The sequence below is a fragment of the Mesoplodon mirus genome (genome assembly GCF_964341445.2).
Source record: "Mesoplodon mirus genome assembly, chromosome: 9".
Taxonomy (NCBI): Eukaryota; Metazoa; Chordata; class Mammalia; order Artiodactyla; family Ziphiidae; genus Mesoplodon; species Mesoplodon mirus.
This window is the reverse complement of record NC_138985.1, coordinates 93674004-93698279: the sequence shown is the minus strand read 5'-3', so window position 1 is coordinate 93698279 and position 24276 is coordinate 93674004. Positions and strand designations below refer to the sequence as shown.

General features: G+C 36.8%; 1 protein-coding gene across 2 annotated transcripts in view; it reads left to right on the top strand.

Annotated features, from left to right (window-relative positions):
- The window catches only part of COPG2 (COPI coat complex subunit gamma 2), a 138900-nt gene that overhangs the window by 64334 nt on the left and 50290 nt on the right, over positions 1 to 24276 (top strand). For both annotated transcript variants that reach the window (XM_082633065.1, XM_082633066.1), the window contains exons 10-12: positions 3763 to 3896; positions 4662 to 4729; positions 13181 to 13369. In XM_082633065.1, the coding sequence (XP_082489191.1) occupies positions 3763 to 3896; positions 4662 to 4729; positions 13181 to 13369 (391 nt within the window). The remainder of the gene's footprint in view (positions 1 to 3762; positions 3897 to 4661; positions 4730 to 13180; positions 13370 to 24276) is intronic.

Sequence of the window (24276 nt, the reverse complement as noted above, 5' to 3'; positions counted from 1 at the left end):
TGAGTAGCAGTGGTGAGAGTGGGCACCCTTGTGTTGTTCCAGAATTTAGTGGGAAGGCTTTCAGCTTTTCACTGTTGAGTATTGTGTTGGCTCTGGGTTTGTCATAAATGGTTTTTATTATGTTGAGATGTATTCCCCCTGTACCCACTTCAGTGAGAGTTTTCATCGTGAATGATGTTGAATTTTATCACATGCTTTTTCTACATCTATTGAGATGATCATGTGGTTTTTGTCTTTTCTTTGTTGATGTGTTATATCACATTGGTTGATTTGCATATGTTGAACCATCTTTGTGGCCCTGGTAAGAATCCAACTTAATCATGGTGTATGATCCTTTATATGTGTTGCTGGAGTTGGCTTGCTTAAATTTTGTTGAGGATTTTTGCATCTCTATTTGGCAAAGATATTGGCCAGTAATTTTCTTTTTTTTGTAGTGTCTTTGTTTTTGGTATCAGGGTGATGGTGGCTGCATAAACTGACTTTGGGAGTGTGTCCTCCTCTTAAATCTTTTGGAATAATTTGAGAAGGATAGGTATACATTCTTCTTTGTATGTTTGGTTGAATTCCCCAGTTAAGCCATCTGGTCCTGGATTTTGTTTGTGGGGAGTTTTTTGGGGTTTTCTGTTTGTTTTTTTATTACAGATTCTATTTCACTTCTAGTGATTGGTCTGTTCAAATTATGTTTTTTCTTGATTCAATTCTGGCTGACTGTATGTTTCTAAAACCTTTTCTGTTTCTTCTCGATTGTTCACTTTGTTGGTTTATAACTGTTCATAGTATTTTCTTATGATTTTTTGTATTTCTGCAGTATTGGTTGTTATTTCTCATTTCTTATTTTGTTTTTTTGGGTCTTCTCTCTTTTCTTCTTGGTACCCTGGCTAGAGGTTTGTCAATTTTGTTTATCCTTTCAAAAAACCAGCTCTTGGTTTTATTGATCTTTTCTATTGTTGTTTTGATCTCTATTTTATTTATTTCCTCTCTGATCTTTATTATTCCCTTCCTTCTAATGACTTTGGCTTTTGTTTATTTTTCTTTTTTCTAATTCTTTTAGGTGGTAGGTTAGGTTATTTGCTTGAGATTTTACTTGTTGCTCGAGAAAGGCCTGTATCGCTCTGAATTTCCCTCATTGAACTACTTTTGCTGCATCCCATAGATTTTGTAAGGTTGTATTTTTATTGTCGTTTGTCTCGAGGTATTTTCTGATTTCCTCTTTGATTTCATTGTTGACTCATTGGTTTTTTAGTAGGATGTTGTTTAGTCTCCATGTGATTGTTTTTTCCCATTTTTCTTTCTGTGGTTGATTTCTAGTTTGATACTGTTGCGGTCAGAAAAGATGATTGAAATAATTTCTGTTTTTTTAAATTCATTGAGGCTTGTTTTGTGTCCTCGTGTATGGTCTATCCTAGAGAATGTTCCATGAGCACTTGAAAAGAATGTGTATTTTGTTTGTTTTTTGTTTTTTTTGGATGACGTGTCCCGTAGATAGCAATTAAGTACATCCGTTCTGTTGTGTCATTTAGGATCTCTCTTGCCTTATTGATTTTCTGTCTGAAAGGTCTGTCCATTGATGTCAGTGGGGTGTTAAAGTCTCCTACTATTATTGTATTCCTGTCAATTTCTCCCTTTATGTCTGTTAGTATTTATTTTGTATATTTAGGTGTTCCTACATTGGGTGCATATATATGTTAACAAGTGTAATGTCCTCTTCTTGTATTAATCCCTTTATCATTATATAGTGTCCTTCTTTGTCTTTCTTTTTGGACTTCGTTTTAAAGTCTGTTTTGTCTGATATGAATATCGCTACCCCTGCTTTCTTATTGTTTCCATTTGCATGAAATATCTTTTTCCATCCCCTCACTTTGAATCTGTGTGACTTTTGCCCTATAGTGAGTCTCTTATAGGCAGCAAATTGTAGGTACTTGTTTTTTTATCTGAGCAGATTTGAAATTTTTATTCTAGTTATGCACTTTCTAAATCCGGAGTTTCTATTTGGTTCCTTTAAAAAAAAAACAAAACTCAATCTTTCTCTTTATTGATACTCTCTCGTGGGTGAGGCATGATTGTCATGCCTTTAACTTTTTAATTCCCTTTAATTCTTTAGATATGGTTTCTTTTGCTTCTTTGAACATATTTATATTAGTTGACTTAAAGGCTTTGCCTACCTAGTAAATCCAACATCTGGGCTCCCTCAAGAATAATTTCTATTGACTGCTTTTTTTCACTATATATGGGCCCATATCTCACTATTTATTTGTGTCATAGCTTTTTGTCAAAAACCGGATATTTAATACACTGTGGTAACTGACAACCTTATTTCCCCCTTTTCCATCCTCAGAGTTTGTTTTTGTTGCTGTGTGTTGTTGTTTGTTTAGTGACTTTCCTGGACTAATTCTGCAGTCCTTATTCTTTGTCATGTGTGGCTACTGAAGTCTGCTTGGTTAGCTGAGTCTTCGGATAATGATTTGACAGATTTTCTTAAATGGTTTTGACCAACATGTCTCCCATCTTTTTTTCAGTGGGCATTTTGTGTGTTGGGGTATGCATAACTGTGCCTTAGTCTTCCCTTCCTAATTGTGCAGAAACTCAAAGTCAAGCATGGGTGAGAGGCTAGAGCTCTGTAAGCTCTTTCCTGGGTATTTGCACAGCCTTCTAGATCCCCAGGAATATGTCAGAAATTAAAGCCCCTTATGGGCATCTTATTCCTTAGATTTTCTTTTTAAGTTTTTTTGGCCAGACTCTTGTTTGCACCAACTAGAATCAATACCTGTGGCAACCGCAGTGTTAAGCAATTGCCACTGTTTTTGGGGACACAAACCTCCTGGGGATAGGGCTTTCCTCACTGAATGTCCTCAGAGTTAGATGAAATAAAAATTAGCTTCGGGGAATTCCCTGGTGGTCCAGTGGTTTGGACTCCACGCTTCCACTGCAGAGTGCATGGGCTCGACCCCTGGTTGGGGAACTGAGATCCCAGATGCTGTGTAGTGTGGCCAAAAAATTAGCTTCATGAATGGGGCTTTTTTAAGGAGCATCATTCAGGTCAAGTAGTGACAGTGCTCTGGGAACAGGGCTTTTGATGGTGCTCCAAATTCATCTGCCTCCTTCAGTGGGTACTAGGCTGCTGGCTTTCATAGCTAGTGTGGTTCTGAGGCCCTGGTTTCCAAGGCTACCATGAAGCTGGGAAGAGGGTATGAAATAGAGCAAGTTAAAATACCAGAAAGCTTACTGTTCTTATGAAGATTCAGCTGTTCCTCTTGAATAAATGTTCCTAGGATTGTTGCAGTCCTTTAGCTAACTTCTAGAGTGCTGAAAACGTTGATTTTGAAAATTTACACCAGTATTCTCATTGCTTTTATGGAGGAGTGTATTTTCAGAGGTCCTTCATTCATAATTCCAAAAGTGCTTCTCATTCTGTCTGTGCTTTTTAAAATATATATATATATTTATTTATTTGGTCACGCCGGGTCTTAGTTGCAGCTTGTGGGCTTGTTAGTTGCAGCTTGTGGGCTTGTTAGTTGTGGCTCACTGGCTCCTGAGTGGCAGGACACAGCCTCCTTAGTTGTAGCATATGAACTCTCAGTTTCGGCATGCATGTGGGATCTAATTCCCTGACCAGGGATTGAACTCAGGCCCCCTGCATTGGGAGCATGGAGTCTTAACCACTGTGCCACCAGGGAAGTCCCCCTGTCTGTGCTTTTAGCCACTATGCACATTGCCTCTGTTCTTTATGATATCTAATTATGGCCTATGTATATTTATTGTCAGCCATGAAAGTCCAGTCTTTGATTTCATTGAGAGCTGCTTGCGAAATAAACATGAAATGGTTATTTATGAAGCTGCTTCAGCTATCATCCATCTTCCTAACTGTACTGCAAGGGAGTTGGCACCTGCTGTTTCAGGTTAGTTATATATTTGATAACTGGCTTTTGTTTATTTTCTTATGTTTTTGTCTTAAGTTCCATAGGTCTACAGAATAGGTATTTTTGAACCTTAGCTCTGTATATATAGCCTTTACATTTTGATACATAAACGGTTTGTTTTAGCTGTTTTTTAGTTGCAATTGTACCTCCATATCCTTGGGTTCCACATCCCACCAATTCAACCCAATCGATTCACGGTTGGTAGAATCCTCAGATGTGGGACCTGCAGATACCAAGGGCTGATTGTGCTACACCATTTTATATAAGGGTCTTTAGCATCCCCAGATTTTGGAATCTGCCAGGGGTCCTGGAAGGTCCGGGGTCCAGTCCCCTGCAGATATGGAGGGGTGACTGTATTGCTTTTTCTGAAGTTATCATTTCCCCATATTAAAAAATTTAAGTTTTTACTTAGAAAACAAGTAACTTTAATGCCTTCAGTTCTCCATGTTTAAAAAACCCATTTACTCTTACAACCATAAATATTCCTACTCTTTAAATTAAGATACTAATGGGTACATTAACTTTTTTAGGGAAAAATACACTTTGTTTCCTGTATTTGAAGTTTTTCTAGCCAACAGAAAGCACTTTTCCTGTTTCTGATGATGTAGTTTTAACGGGAACTTCTGATGCTGCCATCTGATTTCCTTATGCGTAGTTTGAACGTGATTCTTCATGTGCTGTAGTTTCAGAAACATGCCATAGGTTGAAATGAGCTATGTTCACAGTGACCTTTTTTTTTCCTAGTTCTTCAGCTTTTCTGTAGTTCTCCTAAGCCAGCTTTGAGATACGCAGCTGTGAGGACCTTGAACAAGGTAGGTGTTCCTTTGCTAACTATTGACTTGTATCAGTGTTCAGTTGAGAAACATTAAATATGAAGCATTTGGCTGTCTGTCCAAGGTTAGTAGATATGATTTATGGGCTTCACTTCTGTAGCACCTCACTTGTATTTGCAGCCTTAGATATGGCCATTTGTACTATTATTCATGTGCTCAATAGCCACATGTAGTTTAGTGACTATCATATTAGACACTGCAGATATAGAATATTTCTATCATTGCAGGAAGTTCTCTTGGACAGTGCTGGACTATAGCAATACTATCCAACAGAAACACTATGCGAGTCACATATGCAATTTTAAATTTTATTATAACCACATTAAATTCGTTTCTGATGAGATTAATTTTAAACATATATTTTATTTACCCTAACATTTATAAAATTTATCAACGTGATCAGTATAAAATTATTAGAGATATATTTTACCTTCTGTTTTTTCATACTAAGTCTTTGATATCAGGTGTATATTTTGTATTTACACCATACCTCTGTTTGGAATAACCACATTTCAAAGGCTTAGTAGTCACATATGGTTATTGGCTACCATATTGGACAGCATAAATCTAGAGGATACAGTGCAGAAACACAGAATGAATTAAATAACTGTAAAAATTTTATTTTATTTATTTTTTTAAATATCTATTTATGTGGTTGTGCTGGGTCTCAGTTGCGGCAGGCAGGCTCCTTAGTTGTGGCTCACCAGCTCCTTAGTTGTGGCTCACTGGCTTCTTAGTTGTGGCATGCGAACTCTTAGTTGTGGCATGCATGTGGGATCTAGTTCCCTGACCAGGGATCAAACCTAGGCCCCCTGCATTGGGAGTGCGAAGTCCCAACCACTGTGCCACCAGGGAAGTCCCTAAAAATTTTAAATGAAAGTTTAATGTTGTAGAATACTGGTCTAATGTAACATGTGGTTGACTATAAATTAATTGTATTACGAATTGGAGGAGAGAGAAATTTAGAGCAGCCATGGAGGGAGGCTTTATAGAACAATATGAATTGTATTTTGAAGAGTTGATATCGGTCCACATTCCTTCATCTATAATCTTGGGACTAGATGTATCTCAGAAATCAGTCTTTTGAGAATTTTAGAGAGGTAATACGGTACCATCTCTTAAATTAATACTAGCCCCTTTCGGCCTAGAGCAGTTAGACACATTAGACACGTTAATATTTCTGCTTTATACATATGACTATCCTCACTACATGGAATAAATTAACACTTAGTTTTACATTAGTTTGGGTCATTTTTTGTGTTCAGTGAACTCTGATGGTAATACTTTGCTGAGTTTTCAAAATTATAGCATTATGGGTAAAGGATTCTATACCAGTATTGGATTAGTCAGAGAGGCAAACATCATCAACAAAAGCAAAGAAGCAGGACAATGACAGACATGTTTCAGTGACCATGAGCAATCCAGTTTGGTTGGAGTTTGCTTGCTTAAATACAGAAGTGTTTTATAAGTGGTAAGATATTACATTTAAGTGTCTTCGAGTAGTGTTTATCATTCTAGGTCCTACTCTCAGATATTCTAAAATCTAGTAGAATAGATAACCATGAACACATATACTATAAGGAGGAACAGGACAACTGTAATAAAAGACACATTATGATATTGTTATAAAGGTTATAGAAACCTAGTAAGATAAAGTGCTGTGCTATACTGTAACTAGCAGTTAATCATTTATCAAATTATATATTGTATCTTATTTATTAGTAACATTTATCTTGAAACAATTGCTTTTTAACGTATGTTGTCCCCTTTAGATTTTAAAAAGCCATTTACCTTAATTAAAATTTCCGACCAGTCCCTCCCATCAAGCCTCTTAGAAAGCCTCATCCACCAGAGGGCAGAGAGCAGAAGCAAGAAGAACTACAATCCTGCAGCCTGTGGAACAAAAACCACATTCACAGAAAGATAGACAAGATGAAAAGGCAGAGGGCTGTGTACCAGATGAAGGAACAACATAAAACCTAGGAAAAACAACTAAATGAAGTGGAGATAGGCAACCTTCGAGAAAAAGAACTCAGAGTAATGATAGTAAAGATGATCCAGGACCTCAGAAAAACGATGGAGGCAAAGATTGAGAAGATGCAAGAAATGTTTAACAAAGACCTAGAAGAATTAAAGAACAAACAAAGAGAGATGAACAATACAATAACTGAAATGAAAACTACACTAGAAGGAGTCGATAGCAGAATAACTGAGGCAGAAGAATGGATAAGTGACCTGGAAGACAGAATGGTGGAATTCACTGCGGTGGAACAGAATAAAGAAAAAAGAATGAAAAGAAATGAAGACAGCCTAAGAGACCTCTGGGACAACATTAAATGCAACAACATTCGCATCATAGGGGTCCCAGAAGGAGAAGACAGAAAGGACCAGAGAAAATATTTGAAGAGATAATAGTTGAAAACTTCCCTAACATGGGAAAGGAAATAGCCACCCAAGTCCAGGAAGCACAGAGAGTCCCATATAGGATAAACCCAAGGAGAAACACACCGAGACACATAGTAATCAAATTGGCAAAAATTAAAGACAAAGAAAATTACTGAAAGCGGCAAGGGAAAAACAACAAATAACATACAAGGGAACTCCCATAAGGTTAAGAGCTGATTTCTCAGCAGAAACTCTACAAGACAGAAGGGAGTGGCATGATATACTTAAAGTGATGAAAGGGAAGAACCTACAACCAAGATTACTCTACCCGGCAAGGATCTCATTCAGGTTCGATGGAGAAATTAAAACGTTTACAGATAAGCAAAAGTTGAGAGAATTCAGCACCACCAAACCAGCTCTACAACAAATGCTAAAGGAATTTCTCTAAGTGGGAAACACAAGAGGAGAAAAGGACCTACAAAAACAAACCCAAAACAACTAAGAAAATGGTCATAGGAACATACATATCAATAATTACCTTAAAGGTGAATGGATTAAATGCTCCAACCAAAAGACAGGGGCTTGCTGAATGGATACAAAAACAAGACCCATATATATGCTGTCTACAAGAGACCCACTTCAGACCTAGGGACACATACAAACTGAAAGTGAGGGGATGGAAACAGATATTCCATGCAAATGGAAATCAAAAGAAAGCTGGAGTAGCAATACTCATATCGGTTAAAATAGACTTTAAAATAAGAATGTCTGGGCTTCCCTGGTGGCGCAGTGGTTGAGAGTCCACCTGCTGATGCAGGGGACGTGGGTTCATGCCCCAGTCCGGGACGATCCCACAGGCCGTGGAGCAGCTGGGCCCGTGAGCCATGGCCGCTGAGCCTGCGCGTCCGGAGCCTGTGCTCCGCAACGGGAGAGGCCACAACAGTGAGAGGCCCGTGTACCACAAAAAAATAATAATAATAATAATAAGAAGAAGAGTGTTATAAGAGACAAGGAAGGACACTACATAATGATCAAGGGATCAATCCAAGAAGAAGATATAACAATTATAAATATATATGTATCCAACTTAGGAGCACCTCAATACATAAGGCAACTGCTAACGGCTGTAAAAGAGGAAATCGACAGTAACAAAATAATAGTGGGGGACTTTAACACCTCACTTAACACCAATGGACAGATCATCCAAAATGAAAATAAATAAGGAAACAGAAGCTTTAAGGGGCACAATAGACCAGATAGATTTAATTCATATTTATAGGACATTCCATCCAAAAACAGCAGATTACACTTTCTTCTCAAGTGTGCACAGAACATTCTCCAGGAGAGAACACATCTTGGGTCACAAATCAAGCCTCAGTAAATTTAAGAATATTGAAATCATATCAAGCATCTTTTCTGAACACAACGCTGTGAGATTAGAAATGAATTACAGGGAAAAAAACGTAAAAACACAAAAACATGGAGGCTAAACAATACGTTACTAAATAACCAAGAGATCACTGAAGAAATCAGAGGAAATCAAAAAATACCTAGAGACAAATGACAGTGAAAACACGATGATCCAAAACCTATGGGATGCAGCAAAAGCAGTTCTAAGAGGGAAGTTTATAGCTATACAAGCCAACCTCAAGAAACAAGAAAAATCTCAAAAAAGCAATCTAACCTTACACCTAAAGGAACTAGAGACAGAAGAATAAACAAAACCCAAAGTTAGCAGAAGGAAAGAAATCATAAAGGTCAGAGCAGAAATAAATGAAGTAGAAACAAAGAAAACAATAGCAAAGATCAATAAAACTAAAAGCTGGTTCTTCGAGAAGGTAAACAAAATTGATAAAGCATTAGCCAGACTCATCAAGAAAAAGAGGGAGAGGACTCAAATCAATAAAATTAGAAATGAAAAAGGAGAAGTTACAACAGACACCACAGAAATACAAAGCATCCTAAGAGACTAGTACAAGCAACTCTATGCCAATAAAATGGACAACCTGGAAGAAATGGACAAATTCTTAGAAAGGTATAACCTTCCAAGACTGAACCAGGAAGAAACAGAAAATATGAACAGACCAATCACAAGTAATGAAATTGAAACTGTGATTAAAAATCTTCCAGCAAACAAAAGTCCTGGACCTGATGCCTTCACAGGTGAATTCTATCAAACATTGAGAGAAGAGCTAACGCCCATCCTTCTCAAACTCTTCCAAAGAATTGCAGAGGAAGGAACACTCCCAAACTCATTCTGTGAGGCCACCATCACCCTGATAACCAAAAACCAGACAAAGATACTACAAAAAAAGAAAATTACAGACCAATATCACTGATGAATATAGATGCAAAAATCCTCAACAAAATACTATCAAACAGAATCCAACAACACATTAAAAGGATCATACACCATGATCAAGTGGGATTTATCCCAGGGATGCAAGGATTCTTCAATATACACAAATAAATCAATGTGATACACCATATTAACAAATTGAAGAATAAAAACCATATGGTCATCTCAATAGATGCAGAAAAAGCTTTTGACAAAATTCAACACCCATTTATGATAAAAACTCTCCAGAAAGGGCATAGAGGGAACCTACCTCAACATAATAAAGGCCATATACAACAAACCAACAGCAAACATCATTCTCAATGGTGAAAAACTGAAAGCATTTCCTCTATGATCAGGAACGAGACAAGGATGTCCACTCTCACTACTATTATTCAACATAGCTTTGGAAGTCCTAGCCACGGCAATCAGAAAAGAAAAAGAAATAAAAGGAATACAAATTGGAAAAGAAGAAGTAAAACTGTCACTGTTTGCAGATGACATGATACGATACATAGAGAGTCCTAAAAATGCCACCAGAAAACTACTAGAGCTAATGAATGAATTTGGTAAAGTTGCAGGATACAAAATTAACGCACAGAAATCTCTTGCATTCCTATACACTAATGATGAAAAATCTGAAAGAGAAATTAAGGAAACACTCCCATTTACCACTGCAACAAAAAGAATAAAATACCTAGGAATAAACCTACCTAGGGAGACAGAAGACCTGTATGCAGAAAACTGTAAGACACTGATGAAAGAAATTAAAGATACCAACAGATGGTGAGATATACCATGTTCTTGGATTGGAAGAATCAATACTGTGAAAATGACTATACTACCCAAAGCAATCTACAGATTCAATGCAATCCCTATCAAATTACCAATGGCATTTTTTACGTAACCAGAACAAAAAATCTTAAAATTTGTATGGAGACACAAAAGACCCGGAATAGCCGAAGCAGTCTTGAGCGAAAAAAACGGAGCTGGAGGAATCAGACTCCCTGACTTCAGACTATACTACAAAGCTACAGTAATCAAGACAATATGGTACTGGCACAAGAAATGAAACATAGACAAATGGAACAAGATAGAAAGCCCAGAGATAAACCCACACACCTATGGTCAACTAACCTATGACAAAGGAGGCAAAGATATAAAATGGAGAAAAGACAGTCTCTTCAATAAGTGGTGCTGGGAAAACTGGACAGCTACATGTAAAAGAATGAAATTAGAACACTTCCTAACCCCATACACAAAAATAAATTCAAAATGGATTTGAGACCTAAATGTAAGACCAGACACTATAAAACTCTTTAGAGGAAAACATAGGAAGAACACTGTTTGACATAAACCACAGCAAGATCTTTTTTGATCCACCTCCTAGAGTAATGGAAATAAGAACAAAAATAAACAAATGGGACCTAATGAAACTTCAAAGCTTTTTGCACAGCAAAGGAAACCATAAACAAGATGAAAAGACAGCCCTGAGAATGGGAGAAAATATTTGCAAACGAATCAACGGACAAAGGATTAATCTCCAAAATATATAAACAGCTCATGCAGCTCAATATTAAAGAAATAAACAACCCAATCCAAAAATAGGCAGAAGACCTAAATAGACCTTTCTCCAAAGAAGACATACAGATGGCCAAGAAGCACATGAAAGGCTGCTCATCACTAATTATTAGAGAAATACAAATCAAAACCACAATGAGGGATCACCTCACAGCAGTTAGAACGTGCATCATCCAAAAATCTACAAACAGCAAATGCTCTAGAGGGTGTGGAGAAAAGAGAGCCCTCTTGCACTGTTGGTAGGAATGTAAATTGATACAGCCACTATGGAGAACAGTATGGAGGTTCCTTAAAAATCTAAAACTAGAATTACCATATGATCCAGCAGTCCCACTACTGGGCATATACCCTGAGAAAATCATAATTCAAAAAGACACATGCACCCCAATGTTCATTGCAGCACTATTTATAATAGCCAGACATGGAAGCAACCTAAATGCCCATCAACAGATGAATGGATAAAGAAGATGTACATATATACATTGGAATATTACTCAGCCATAAAAAGGAACAAAATTGAGTCATTTGTTGAGACATGGATGGATCTAGAGGCTGTCATAGAGAGTGAAGTAAGTCAGAAAGAGAAAAAGAAATATCGTATATTAACGGATATATGTGGAACCTAGAAAAATGGTACAGATGAACCGGTTTGCAGGGCAGAAGTTGAGACACAGATGTAGAGAACAAACATATGGAAACCAAGGGGGGGAAACCACAGTGGGATGGGGATGGTGGTGTGCTGAATTGGGCGATTGGGATTGGCGTGTATACACTGATGTGTATAAAATTGATGACTAATAGGAACCTGCAGTATAAAAAAACAAACACATAAAAAAACAAGTAATACTAAACTTTCTTTGGGTTATTGTATGGAAATGTGTTAATATAAATGTTTCAAACATTACATAAAATTTCTGAAAATCTTATATGTTCTGGTATAATGTTATAAGTCATAATTCTAGTTATTACTTTAAAATGTGTATCTCAGAAATAACTAAATTTCCTTGTCAATTGCAGCATTATGAACTTTCATCAAATCTTTAACCGTGGTAATTTTTTTTAAATTAATTAATTTATTTTTTAGCTGTGTTGGGTCTTCATTTCTGTGGGAGCGCTTTCTCTAGTTGTGGCATGCAGGGGCCACTCTTCATCGCGGTGCATGGACCTCTCACTATCGCGGACCCTCTTGTTGCAGAGCACAGGCTCCAGACGCGCAGGCTCAGTAGTTGTGGCTCACAGGCCTAGTTGCTCTGCGGCATGTGGGATCTTCCCAGACCAGGGCTTGAACCCATGTCCCCTGCATTAGCAGGTAGATTGTCAACCACTGCGCCACCAGGGAAGCCCCAATCGTGGTCATTTTTAAGTGTTTTGTCACTTACAGATAGTTCTGGGTGTACTCTGATGCTTTCACAAAAATGTTCCTATAAAAGGGTTTCATCTTCAAGGAATTCATGGAAAAGACTGACAAGTACAGGTTCCTGGTAACTGACTCTACTGCTGAACTGAATGAATAAGCATTTTCAGAACTCTAATGGAAAACTTATGAATTCATAAAAGTGCTAACAAAAGATCAAGATAAAAAAAATTAATACACGGGACTGAGTGAACTGATGAGGATGATTGTAATTTTTGTGACTTTCTGTTTGAATAAAAAAAAATCCCACAAGGAGTCAGAGGCAAAAAATATACAAATCAATTTTCACTGCAAAGTAAAGGAGCTGTAACGGTGGAGGATTACTGGACTGAATGTCAATATTATGACATAGCGTGAGTGTGTTTCGTGTTTGGTAATTGCAATCATTGTTGCTTTTGTTGTGGTCATCCATTTACAATGCTTGGTGTCAGTCTATTTATCTCTTGTAAAAATAAAATACAGTGTGTGTGTGTGAGTTGTGAATAAAAAAAGGAAACTTTTAAATTCCTGATTCTGGTTTTGCACAACTGTATAATTAATGGTGATGATCATATTATAAGGGGAGACCCAAATAGAAATTACAAATAAAGGAAATAAAATTCCAGTTTTTAAAGTAAAAAAAAAAATTTCTATTTTCGTCTTCTTTTATTTTTTAAAGTTCTGGTCTTTATCAGTAGCAGTTTGCTTAATTTTTTTCTCGCCCTTTTGCAAGGTGGCAATGAAGCACCCCTCTGCTGTTACTGCCTGCAATCTGGACTTAGAAAACTTGATCACAGACTCAAACAGAAGCATTGCTACCCTGGCCATTACTACACTCCTCAAAACAGGAAGTGAGAGCAGTGTGGACAGGCTCATGAAGCAGATATCATCCTTTGTGTCTGAAATCTCAGATGAGTTCAAGGTAAGAGTTCAAATATGAGCATGTTTTCTCCCAGTCGCTGGCTTACCTATTTCATTTCTTTTTTTTCCAATAAATTTTATTTACTTTTTTTTTTTTTTTTTTTTTTTTGCGGTACGCGGGCCTCTCACTGTTGTGGCCTCTCCCGTTGCGGAGCACAGGCTCCAGACGCGCAGGCTCAGAGGCCATGGCTCACGGGCCCAGCCGCTCCATGGCATGTGGGATCTTGCCGGACCGGGGCACGAACCCGTGTCCCCTGCATCGGCAGGCGGACTCTCAACCACTACTCCACCAGGGAAGCCCTTATTTGCTTTTTAAAAATAATAATTCTTATTAAAAATAGAGATGTACATGACATATATATGAAGAATATAAATAAATCACCGAAAAAACAGCTACAAATTATCCACAATCTCAATACCCCAGAACAACTTTGATATTTGTTAAACATTATTCTAAATATAGCTCTTTATATGTGCAGCTGGGTAAATGAATAGCTAGATATATTCAGAAAAAAATTAATAGAAATATAATCATACTATACATATTATTTTAAAATTAACAATATAAAAATAAATTTTGAACTTTAAAAAGGAAAATAATCAAAACTGAAGTTAATTGTGAACTTCAAATAAGTATTTCTTTATGCAAGACAATGTTTTCTTTTTTTATTTTAAACATTTTATCAGGGAGGCACATTTTTTTTAATACAACAGGTTTTTATTAGTCATCAGTTTTATACACATCAGTGTATACATGTCAATCCCAATCGCCCAATTTATCACACCACCACCCCCACCCCCGAATGGCTTTCCCCTTTGTTGTCCATACGTTTGTTCTCTACATCTGTGTCTCAATTTCTGCTCTGCAAACTGGTTCATCTGTACCATTTTTCTAGGTTCCACATATATCCGTTAATATACAATATTTGTTTTTCTCTTTCTGACTTACTTCACTCTGTATGACACTCTCTAGATCCATCCATGTCTCAGCAAATGACCCAATTTCGTTCCTTTTTATGGCTGAGTAATATTCCATTGTATATATGTACCACATCTTGTTTATCCATTCCTCTGTAGATGGGCATTTAGGTTGCTTCCATAACCTGGCTATTGTAAACAGTGCTGCAATGAACATTGGGGTGCATGTGTCTTTTTGAATTATGATTTTCTCTGGGTATATGCCCAGTAGTGGGATTGCTGGATCATATGGTAATTCTAGTTTTAGTTTTTTAAGGAACCTCCATACTGTTCTCCATAGTGGCGGTATCAATTTATATTCCCACCAACAGTGCAAGAGGGTTCCCTTTACTCCACACCCTCTCCAGCATTTGTTGTTTGTAGATTTTCTGATGATGTGCATTCTAACTGCTGTGAGGTGATATCTCACTGTAGTTTTGATTTGCATTTCACTAATAATTAGTGATGAGCAGCTTTTCATGCGCTTCTTGGCCATCTGTATGTCTTTTTTGGAGAAAGGTCTATTTAGGTCTTCTGCCCATTTTTGGATTGAGTGTTTGTTTTTTTAATATTGAGCTGTGTGCGCTGTTTATATATTTTGGAGATTAATCCTTTGTCCGTTGATTCGTTTGCAAATATTTTCTCCCATTCTGAGGGTTGTGTGTTTGTCTTGTTTACGGTTTCCTTTGCTGTGCAAAAGCTTTGAAGTTTCATTAGGTCCCATTTGTTTATTTTTGTTTTAATTTCCATTACTCTAGGAGGGGAATCAAAAAAGATCTTGCTGTGATTTATGTCAAAGAGTGTTCTTCTTATGTTTCCCTCTAAAAGTTTTATAGTGTCTGGTCTTACATTTAGGTCTCGAATCCATTTTGAGTTTATTTTTATGTATGGTGTTAGGGAGTGTTCTAATTTCATTCTTTTACATGTAGCTGTCCAGTTTTCCCAGCACCACTTATTGAAGAGACTGTCTTTTCTCCATTTTATATCTTTGCCTCCTTTGTCATAGGTTAGTTGACCATAGGTGTGTGGGTTTATCTCTGGGCTTTCTATCTTGTTCCATTTGTCTATGTTTCATTTCTTGTGCCAGTACCATATTGTCTTGATTACTGTAGCTTTGTAGTATAGTCTGAAGTCAGGGAGTCTGATTCCTCCAGCTCCGTTTTTTTCGCTCAAGACTGCTTTGGCTATTCCGGGTCTTTTGTGTCTCCATACAAATTTTAAGATTTTTTGTTCTGGTTACGTAAAAAATGCCATTGGTAATTTGATAGGGATTGCATTGAATCTGTAGATTGCTTTGGGTAGTATAGTCATTTTCACAGTATTGATTCTTCCAATCCAAGAACATGGTATATCTCACCATCTGTTGGTATCATCTTTAATTTCTTTCATCAGTGTCTTACAGTTTTCTGCATACAGGTCTTCTGTCTCCCTAGGTAGGTTTATTCCTAGGTATTTTATTCTTTTTGTTGCAGTGGTAAATGGGAGTGTTTCCTTAATTTCTCTTTCAGATTTTTCATCATTAGTGTATAGGAATGCAAGAGATTTCTGTGCGTTAATTTTGTATCCTGCAACTTTACCAAATTCATTCATTAGCTCTAGTAGTTTTCTGGTGGCATTTTTAGGACTCTCTATGTATCGTATCATGTCATCTGCAAACAGTGACAGTTTTACTTCTTCTTTTCCAATTTGTATTCCTTTTATTTCTTTTTCTTTTCTGATTGCCGTGGCTAGGACTTCCAAAGCTATGTTGAATAATAGTAGTGAGAGTGGACATCCTTGTCTCGTTCCTGATCATAGAGGAAATGCTTTCAGTTTTTCACCATTGAGAATGATGTTTGCTGTTGGTTTGTTGTATATGGCCTTTATTATGTTGAGGTAGGTTCCCTCTATGCCCTTTCTGGAGAGTTTTTATCATAAATGGGTGTTGAATTTTGTCAAAAGCTTTTTCTGCATCTATTGAGATGACCATATGGTTTTTATTCTTCAGTTTGTTAATATGGTGTATCACATTGATTTATTTGTGTATATTGAAGAATCCTTGCATCCCTGGGATAAATCCCACTTGATCATGGTGTATGATCCTTTTAATGTGTTGTTGGATTCTGTTTGATAGTATTTTGTTGAGGATTTTTGCATCTATATTCATCAGTGATATTGGTCTGTAATTTTCTTTTTTTGTAGTATCTTTGTCTGGTTTTTGGTTATCAGGGTGATGGTGGCCTCACAGAATGAGTTTGGGAGTGTTCCTTCCTCTGCAATTCTTTGGAAGAGTTTGAGAAGGATGGGCGTTAGCTCTTCTCTCAATGTTTGATAGAATTCACCTGTGAAGGCATCAGGTCCAGGACTTTTGTTTGCTGGAAGATTTTTAATCACAGTTTCAATTTCATTACTTGTGATTGGTCTGTTCATATTTTCTGTTTCTTCCTGGTTCAGTCTTGGAAGGTTATACCTTTCTAAGAATTTGTCCATTTCTTCCAGGTTGTCCATTTTATTGGCATAGAGTTGCTTGTACTAGTCTCTTAGGATGCTTTGTATTTCTGTGGTGTCTGTTGTAACTTCTCCTTTTTCATTTCTAATTTTATTGATTTGAGTCCTCTCCCTCTTTTTCTTGATGAGTCTGGCTAATGCTTTATCAATTTTGTTTACCTTCTCAAAGAACCAGCTTTTAGTTTTATTGATCTTTGCTATTGTTTTCTTTGTTTCTACTTCATTTATTTCTGCTCTGACCTTTATGATTTCTTTCCTTCTGCTAACTTTGGGTTTTGTTTATTCTTCTGTCTCTAGTTCCTTTAGGTGTAAGGTTAGATTGCTTTTTTGAGATTTTTCTTGTTTCTTGAGGTTGGCTTGTATAGCTATAAACTTCCCTCTTAGAACTGCTTTTGCTGCATCCCATAGGTTTTGGATCATCGTGTTTTCATTGTCATTTGTCTCTAGGTATTTTTTGATTTCCTCTGATTTCTTCAGTGATCTCTTGGTTATTTAGTAACGTATTGTTTAGCCTCCATGTTTTTGTGTTTTTACGTTTTTTTCCCTGTAATTCATTTCTAATCTCACAGCGTTGTGTTCAGAAAAGATGCTTGATATGATTTCAATATTCTTAAATTTACTGAGGCTTGATTTGTGACCCAAGATGTGATCTCTCCTGGAGAATGTTCTGTGCACACTTGAGACGAAAGTGTAATCTGCTGTTTTTGGATGGAATGTCCTATAAATATCAGTTAAATCTATCTGGTCTATTGTGCCCCTTAAAGCTTCTGTTTCCTTATTTATTTTCATTTTGGATGATCTGTCCATTGGTGTTAAGTGAGGTGTTAAAGTCCCCCACTATTATTTTGTTACTGTCGATTTCCTCTTTTACAGCTGTTAGCAGTTGCCTTATGTATTGAGGTGCTCCTTTGTTGGGTACATATATATTTATAATTGTTATATCTTCTTCTTGGATTGATCCCTTGATCATTATGTAGTGTCCTTCCTTGTCTCTTATAACATTCTTATTTTAAAGTCTATTATATCTCATATGAGTATTGCTACTCCAGCTTTCTTTTGATTTCCATTTGCATGGAATATCTGTTTCCATACCCCCACTTTCAGTCTGTATGTGTCCCTAGGTCTGAAGTGGTCTCTTGTAGACAGCATATATATGGGTCTTGTTTTTGTATCCATTCAGCAAGCCCCTGTCTTTTGGTTGGAGCATTTAATCCATTCACCTTTAAGGTAATTATTGATATGTATGTTCCTATGACCATTTTCTTAGTTGTTTTGGGTTTGTTTTTGTAGGTCCTTTTCTCCTCTTGTGTTTCCCACTTAGAGAAATTCCTTTAGCATTTGTTGTAGAGCTTGTTTGGTGGTGCTGAATTCTCTCAGCTTTTGCTTATCTGTAAGCTTTTTAATTTCTTCATCAAATCTGAATGAGATTCTTGCTGGGTAGAGTAATCTTGGTTGTAGGTTTTTCCCTTTCATCACTTTAAGTATATCATGCCACTCCCTTCTGTCTTGTAGAGTTTCTGCTGAGAAATCAGCTCTTAACCTTATGGGAGTTCCCTTGTATGTTATTTGTTGTTTTTCCCTTGCCGCTTTCAGTAATTTTCTTTGTCTTTAATTTTTGCCAATTTGATTACTATGTGTCTCGGCGTGTTTCTCCTTGGGCTTATCCTATATGGGACTCTCTGTGCTTCCTGGACTTGGGTGGCTATTTCCTTTCCCATGTTAGGGAAGTTTTCAACTATTATCTCTTCAAATATTTTCTCTGGTCCTTTCTGTCTTCTTCTGGGACCCCTATAATGCGAATGTTGTTGCGTTTAATGTTGTCCCAGAGGTCTCTTAGGCTGTCTTCATTTCTTTTCATTCTTTTTTCTTTATTCTGTTCCACCGCAGTGAATTCCACCATTCTGTCTTCCAGGTCACTTATCCATTCTTCTGCCTCAGTTATTCTGCTATCGACTCCTTCTAGCGGAGTTTTCATTTCAGTTATTGTATTGTTCATCTCTGTTTCTTTGTTCTTTAATTCTTAGAGGGCTTTGTTAAATATTTCTTGCTTCTTGTCAATCTTTGCCTCCATTGTTTTTCCAAGGACCTGGATCATCTTCACTATCATTATTCTGAATTCTTTTTCTGGAAGGTTGCCTATCTCCACGTACTTTAGTTGTTTTTCTTGGGTTTTATCTTGTTCCTTCATCTGGTACATAGCCCTCTGCCTTTTCATCTTGTCTATCTTTCTGTGAATGTGGTTTTTGTTCCACAGGCTGCAGGATTGTAGTTCTTCTAGCTTCTGCTGTCTGCCCTCTGGTGGATGAGGTTATCTAAGAGTCTTGTGCCAGTTTCCTGATGGGAGGGACTCATGGTGGGTAGAGCTGACTCTTTCTCTGGTGGGCAGAGATCAGTAAAATTTTAATCTGCTTGACTGCTGATGCGTGGGGTTGGGTTCCCTCCCTGTTGTTTGTTTGGCCTGAAGCAACCCAACACTGGAGCCTACCTGGCCTCTTTGTTGGGGCTAATGGCAGACTCTGGGAGGGCTCATGCCAAGGAGTACTCCCAGAACTTATGCTGCCAGGGTCCTTGTCCCCATGGTGAGCCACAGCACCCGCTCCTCTGCAGTAGACCCTCCAACACTAGCAGGTAGGTCTGGTTCAGTCTCCCCTGGGGTCACTGCTCCTTCCCCTGGGTCCCGATGCACACACTACTTTGTGTGTGCCCTCCAAGAGTGGAGTTTCTGTTTCCCCCCATCCTGTCAAAGTCCTGCAATCAAATCCCACTAGCCTTCAAAGTCTGATTCTCTAGGAATTCCTCCTCCCGTTGCCGGACCCCCAGGTTGGGAAGCCTGACGTGGGGCTCAGAACGTTCACTCCAGTGGGTGGACTTCTGTGGTTTAAGTGTTCTCCAGTCTGTGAGTCACCCACCCAGCAGTTACGGGATTTGATTTTACTGTGATTGCGCCCTTCCTACCATCTCATTGTGGCTTCTCCTTTGTCTTTGGATGTGGGGTATCTTTTTTGGTGAGTTCCAGTGTCTTCCTGTCGATGATTGTCCAGCAGCTAGTTGTGATTCTGGTGTTCTCACAAGAGGCAGTGAGAGCACGTCCTTCTAGTCCGCCATCTTGTTTCAGTTCCCTATTTTGTTATCTTAACAGTGTCTTTTGATGAGCAGAAGTTTTAAATTTTTATGAAGTCTAATTTATTATTTTTTTTCCTTCACAGTTATTGCTTCCTGTGTCCTAAAAATCTTTTGTCTATTTCCAAGTCTTAAAGATATTTTCCTATGTTTTATTGTAAATGTTTTACAGTTTTAGCTTTTACATTTTGGTCTATGATCCAACTTGAATTAATATTTGTGTGTGATAAGTTCAGTTTTTTTCCATACTTATTACCAGTCATTCTAGCATAATTTGTTTAAAACACTTCTCTTTCCCCATTGGAGTGCCTTGGCATCTTTGTCTAAAAAGCAGATAACCATATAATTGTAGGTGTATTTCTGGGATCCGTATCAAATTCTATCGAACTATTTGTCAATCCTATGCCAGTACCTCAGTGTATCGATTAATGTAACTTTATGGTACCTCTTAAATGTGTGGTCTTCCAACTTTGTCCTTTTTTTTAATATTCTAGTTCCTGTTTCCATATACAATTTAGAACCAGCTTATAATTTCTGTAAAACAAAGCCTTCTAGGATTGTGATTGGGGTTGTGTTGAAGCTATAATCAATTTGAGGAGAATTGATAGCTTAATATTATTTATTCTTCCACTTTATGAATATGGTATACCTCTTCCTTTATTTAGGTTTTCTTTGTTTTCTCTGAGCAGTGTTTTATAGCATTTATTCTAGAGGTCTTGCACGTCTTTTGTTAAATTTATGTATAAATATTTTATGCTTTTTAAATTCCATTTTATTAACATTTGTATTTCATTGTTTGCTACTAGTATATTAAAAATACTTTTTGGGGGCTTCCATGGTGGCGCAGTGGTTGAGAGTTCACCTGCTGATGCAGGGGACGTGGGTTCATGCCCCAGTCTGGGAAGATCCCACATGCCGTGGAGCAGCTGGGCCCATGAGCCATGGCCACTGAGCCTGCGCATCCCGGAGCCTGTGCTCCGCAACGGGAGAGACCACAACAGTGAGAGGCCTGCGTACCGCAAAAAAAACAAAAACAAAAACTTTTGTTTTTTTAACTCTCCCATAATTCGGTATCTTGCTGAGTCCCCTTATTGGTTCTAGTAGTTGTTATATGCATTCCTTAGGATTGTCCATATAAATAATCATGTTATCTATAAATAGAGACATTTTTACTTCATTTCCAATCCAAATACCTTTCCTTTCTTTTTCTTGCCTTATTAAAATGGCTGGGACTTCCAATACAGTGTTGAAGAGAACTGGTGAGAATGTGTCAGAGATAATCAAAATAGCAATAAATTTCAGTTAGAAGAATTAAAGTAAAAAGATATTATTCCTTCATTTTTATTTAATTCGCAGTCAAGAGGTATAGCTGACTCTGTATACTCTCTTCTTGTATTTATCTACTTTTAAAAAACAAACATAGCCTGTATATTCAAGTAGACATTTTGAATCTTTGGGAAACCTTGGGAGGTTATGAAGGTCATTTTGTAATATAGTTTATTGAATGAATCTCCTATGTTTGGACATTTAGATAGTCTGCAGTATTTTGTGATTACAAATAATGCAGTGGATAACTTTCTGCATGTGTTTTCTTGAAATTTTGGAGGTGTATCCTCAGGGTAAATTCCTAGAAGTTCATATACTAGGTTGAAAGGTAAATAAGTATGTAGTTTTGTAGAGAATGTTTAATTCTACCAGCAGTGTGAAAGAGTGCCAGTTTCCCCATAGCCTTACCAATAGAGTACATATATTGTATTTTGAAGTTTTTCCAATCAGTTGGGTGAGAAAGGGTATCTCAGTGTAGTTTTAATTTGAATTTCTCTTATGATGAGGGAAGGTAAACATTCTTGCATATTTTTAAAGATGATTTAATATCTCTTTTTTAATATTGTCTGCTCATGTCTTTTCCCCATTTTCTATAAGATTTTTGGTCTTTTGTTTCCTCAGTTAAAGTTTTTTGTATATTAGGGATATTTATTCTTCACCTGTGAAACGTGTTACGATATTTTCTCCCAGTTTGTCATTTGTCTTTTGACTTTCCTTATGATGTCTTTTGTCATGCACAAGTTTTTAATTTTTATGTAGTCAAATTTGTTGATCTTTTTTTTTAACATCTTTATTGGAGTATAATTGCTTTACAATGGTGTGTTAGTTTCTGCTTTATAACAAAGTGAATCAGTTATACATATACATATATCCCCATATCTCTTCCCTCTTGTGTCTCCCTCTCTCCCACCCTCCCTATCCCACCCCTCTAGGTGGTCACAAAGCACCAAGTTGATCTCCCTGTGCTATGTGGCTGCTTCCCACTAGATATCGGTTTTACATTTGGTAGTGTATATATGTCCATGCCACTCTCTCACTTTGTCCCAGCTTACCCTTCCCCCTCCCCATGTCCTCAAGTCCGTTCTCTAGTAGGTCTGCGTCTTTATTCCTGTCCTGCCCTTGGGTTCTTCATGACGACTTTTTTTTTTTTTTAGATTCCATATATATGTGTTAGCTTACAGTATTTGTTTTTCTCTTTCTGACTTACTTCACTCTGTATGACACACCCTAGGTCCATCCACGTCACTACAAATAACTCAATTTCGTTTCTTTTTATGGCTGAGTAATATTCCATTGTATATATGTGCCAGATCTTCTTTTGTTGATCTTTTCTTTTATTACATTGGGCTTTTGAGTAATAGTTAGAAAGCCTTTCTCTTCAGACTATAGAATCTGAATGGGTGAATAAGAATTCACCCATGTTTTCTTCTAGTATATGTATAGTTTCATGTTTTACATTTAAATCTCTGATCCATTGGATTTTATTATTGTATGTAGAATGAGAAGTGGATCTAATCTTATCCTTTTCCAATGACTGTCCAGTTGCCCCCCAAAATTTTATTTAAAGGTCTGTCTTTGCCCAGTATTTGAGATATTACCTTTATCATATACTGAAGTTCCATATGTACTTGGGTCTATTTGGGGGCTTTCTATTCTATTCTTTTGTTCTCTTTACCTATTCATGCATCAGTACTACACGCTATTTTAAATAAAGAAGCTTTGTAAGGATGTTTTAATATCTGTTAGTCTCCTCTCATAGCTCTTTATTTTCATTGTTTCCCTAGCTGTTCTTACATGTTTATATTTCCTTATGAATTTTAGTATTAACTTGTCTAGCTTCATTTAAAAAAAATCTCGGGACTTCCCTGGCAGTCCAGTAGTTAAGACTCTGTGCTTCTACTTCAGTGGGCATGGGTTTGATCCCTGGTCGGGGAACTAAGATCCCACATGCTGCATGGTGCGGCAAAAAAAACAAAACACACAAAAAAAACTCATTGGCATTTTTATTGGGATCACATTAAATTTATAAGTTTTCTTAGGGGAGAACAAATATCTTAATGATATTGAGATATCCTAATGAAGAAAAAGGATATTTCTTAATTTGTTCAAGTCTACTTTTGTGCCTTTCATGAATATTTTATAGTATTTTTTATATTAGATTTGAATGTTTTAAAAATTCTTTTATGTACTTTATTATTGTTGCTGTTATAAATCTTTTTTTACTCATTGTGTCTTCTAACTAGTTATTATTTGTGTATATGAATAGTATTCTTTTTGCATTTTAACTTTACAGCCTGCTACCTTGCTGAATTATTTTATTGAGTTAGTTTTATCATCAATTCTCTAGGATTTCCATGTTATACTGTTATATCATATGTAAATAAAGATAGTTTTGTCTTTTATTTTCTAATTCTTATTCCTCTAATTGTTTTCTCCTGTCTAATTGCATTGGCTAATAGTGCTGGAATAACGTCAAATAACAGTCGAGATAGTAGCATCCTTGTTTTGTTTCTGACCTTAAAGTAAATGACCCTTGGGGTTCCCTATTAAGTAATATGCTGGCAGTACGATTGAGGGGTGTGTGTGTGTATATGTGCGTGTGTGTGTAAAATGGAAGTGTCCGTCCATTCCTGTTTTATTTTTTTAAGAATTTTTATTAGGAATGACTGTTGGATTTTATCAAAGGCTTTTCAGCATCTATGGATATAGTCATGATTTTTCTCCTCAGACTCATTAATACTGATGAATTATATTAATTTTCTAATGTTGAATCATTCTTGCATTCTTAGGATAAATTCCGTTTCATCATGGCATATTCTTTTCTTACTGTAGTGTTGGAGTCTGTTAGCTAATGTATCACTTAGAATTTTTGCATCAATGTTCATAAATGATTTCCATCTGTAATTTTTCTTTTTGTGTATACCATCTTTATTAAGTTTATATATCAATGCTTCATAAAAGATTGTGGATGTTTTCCTTCATTTTCTATGCTCTGAAACAACATATATAGATTTGGGA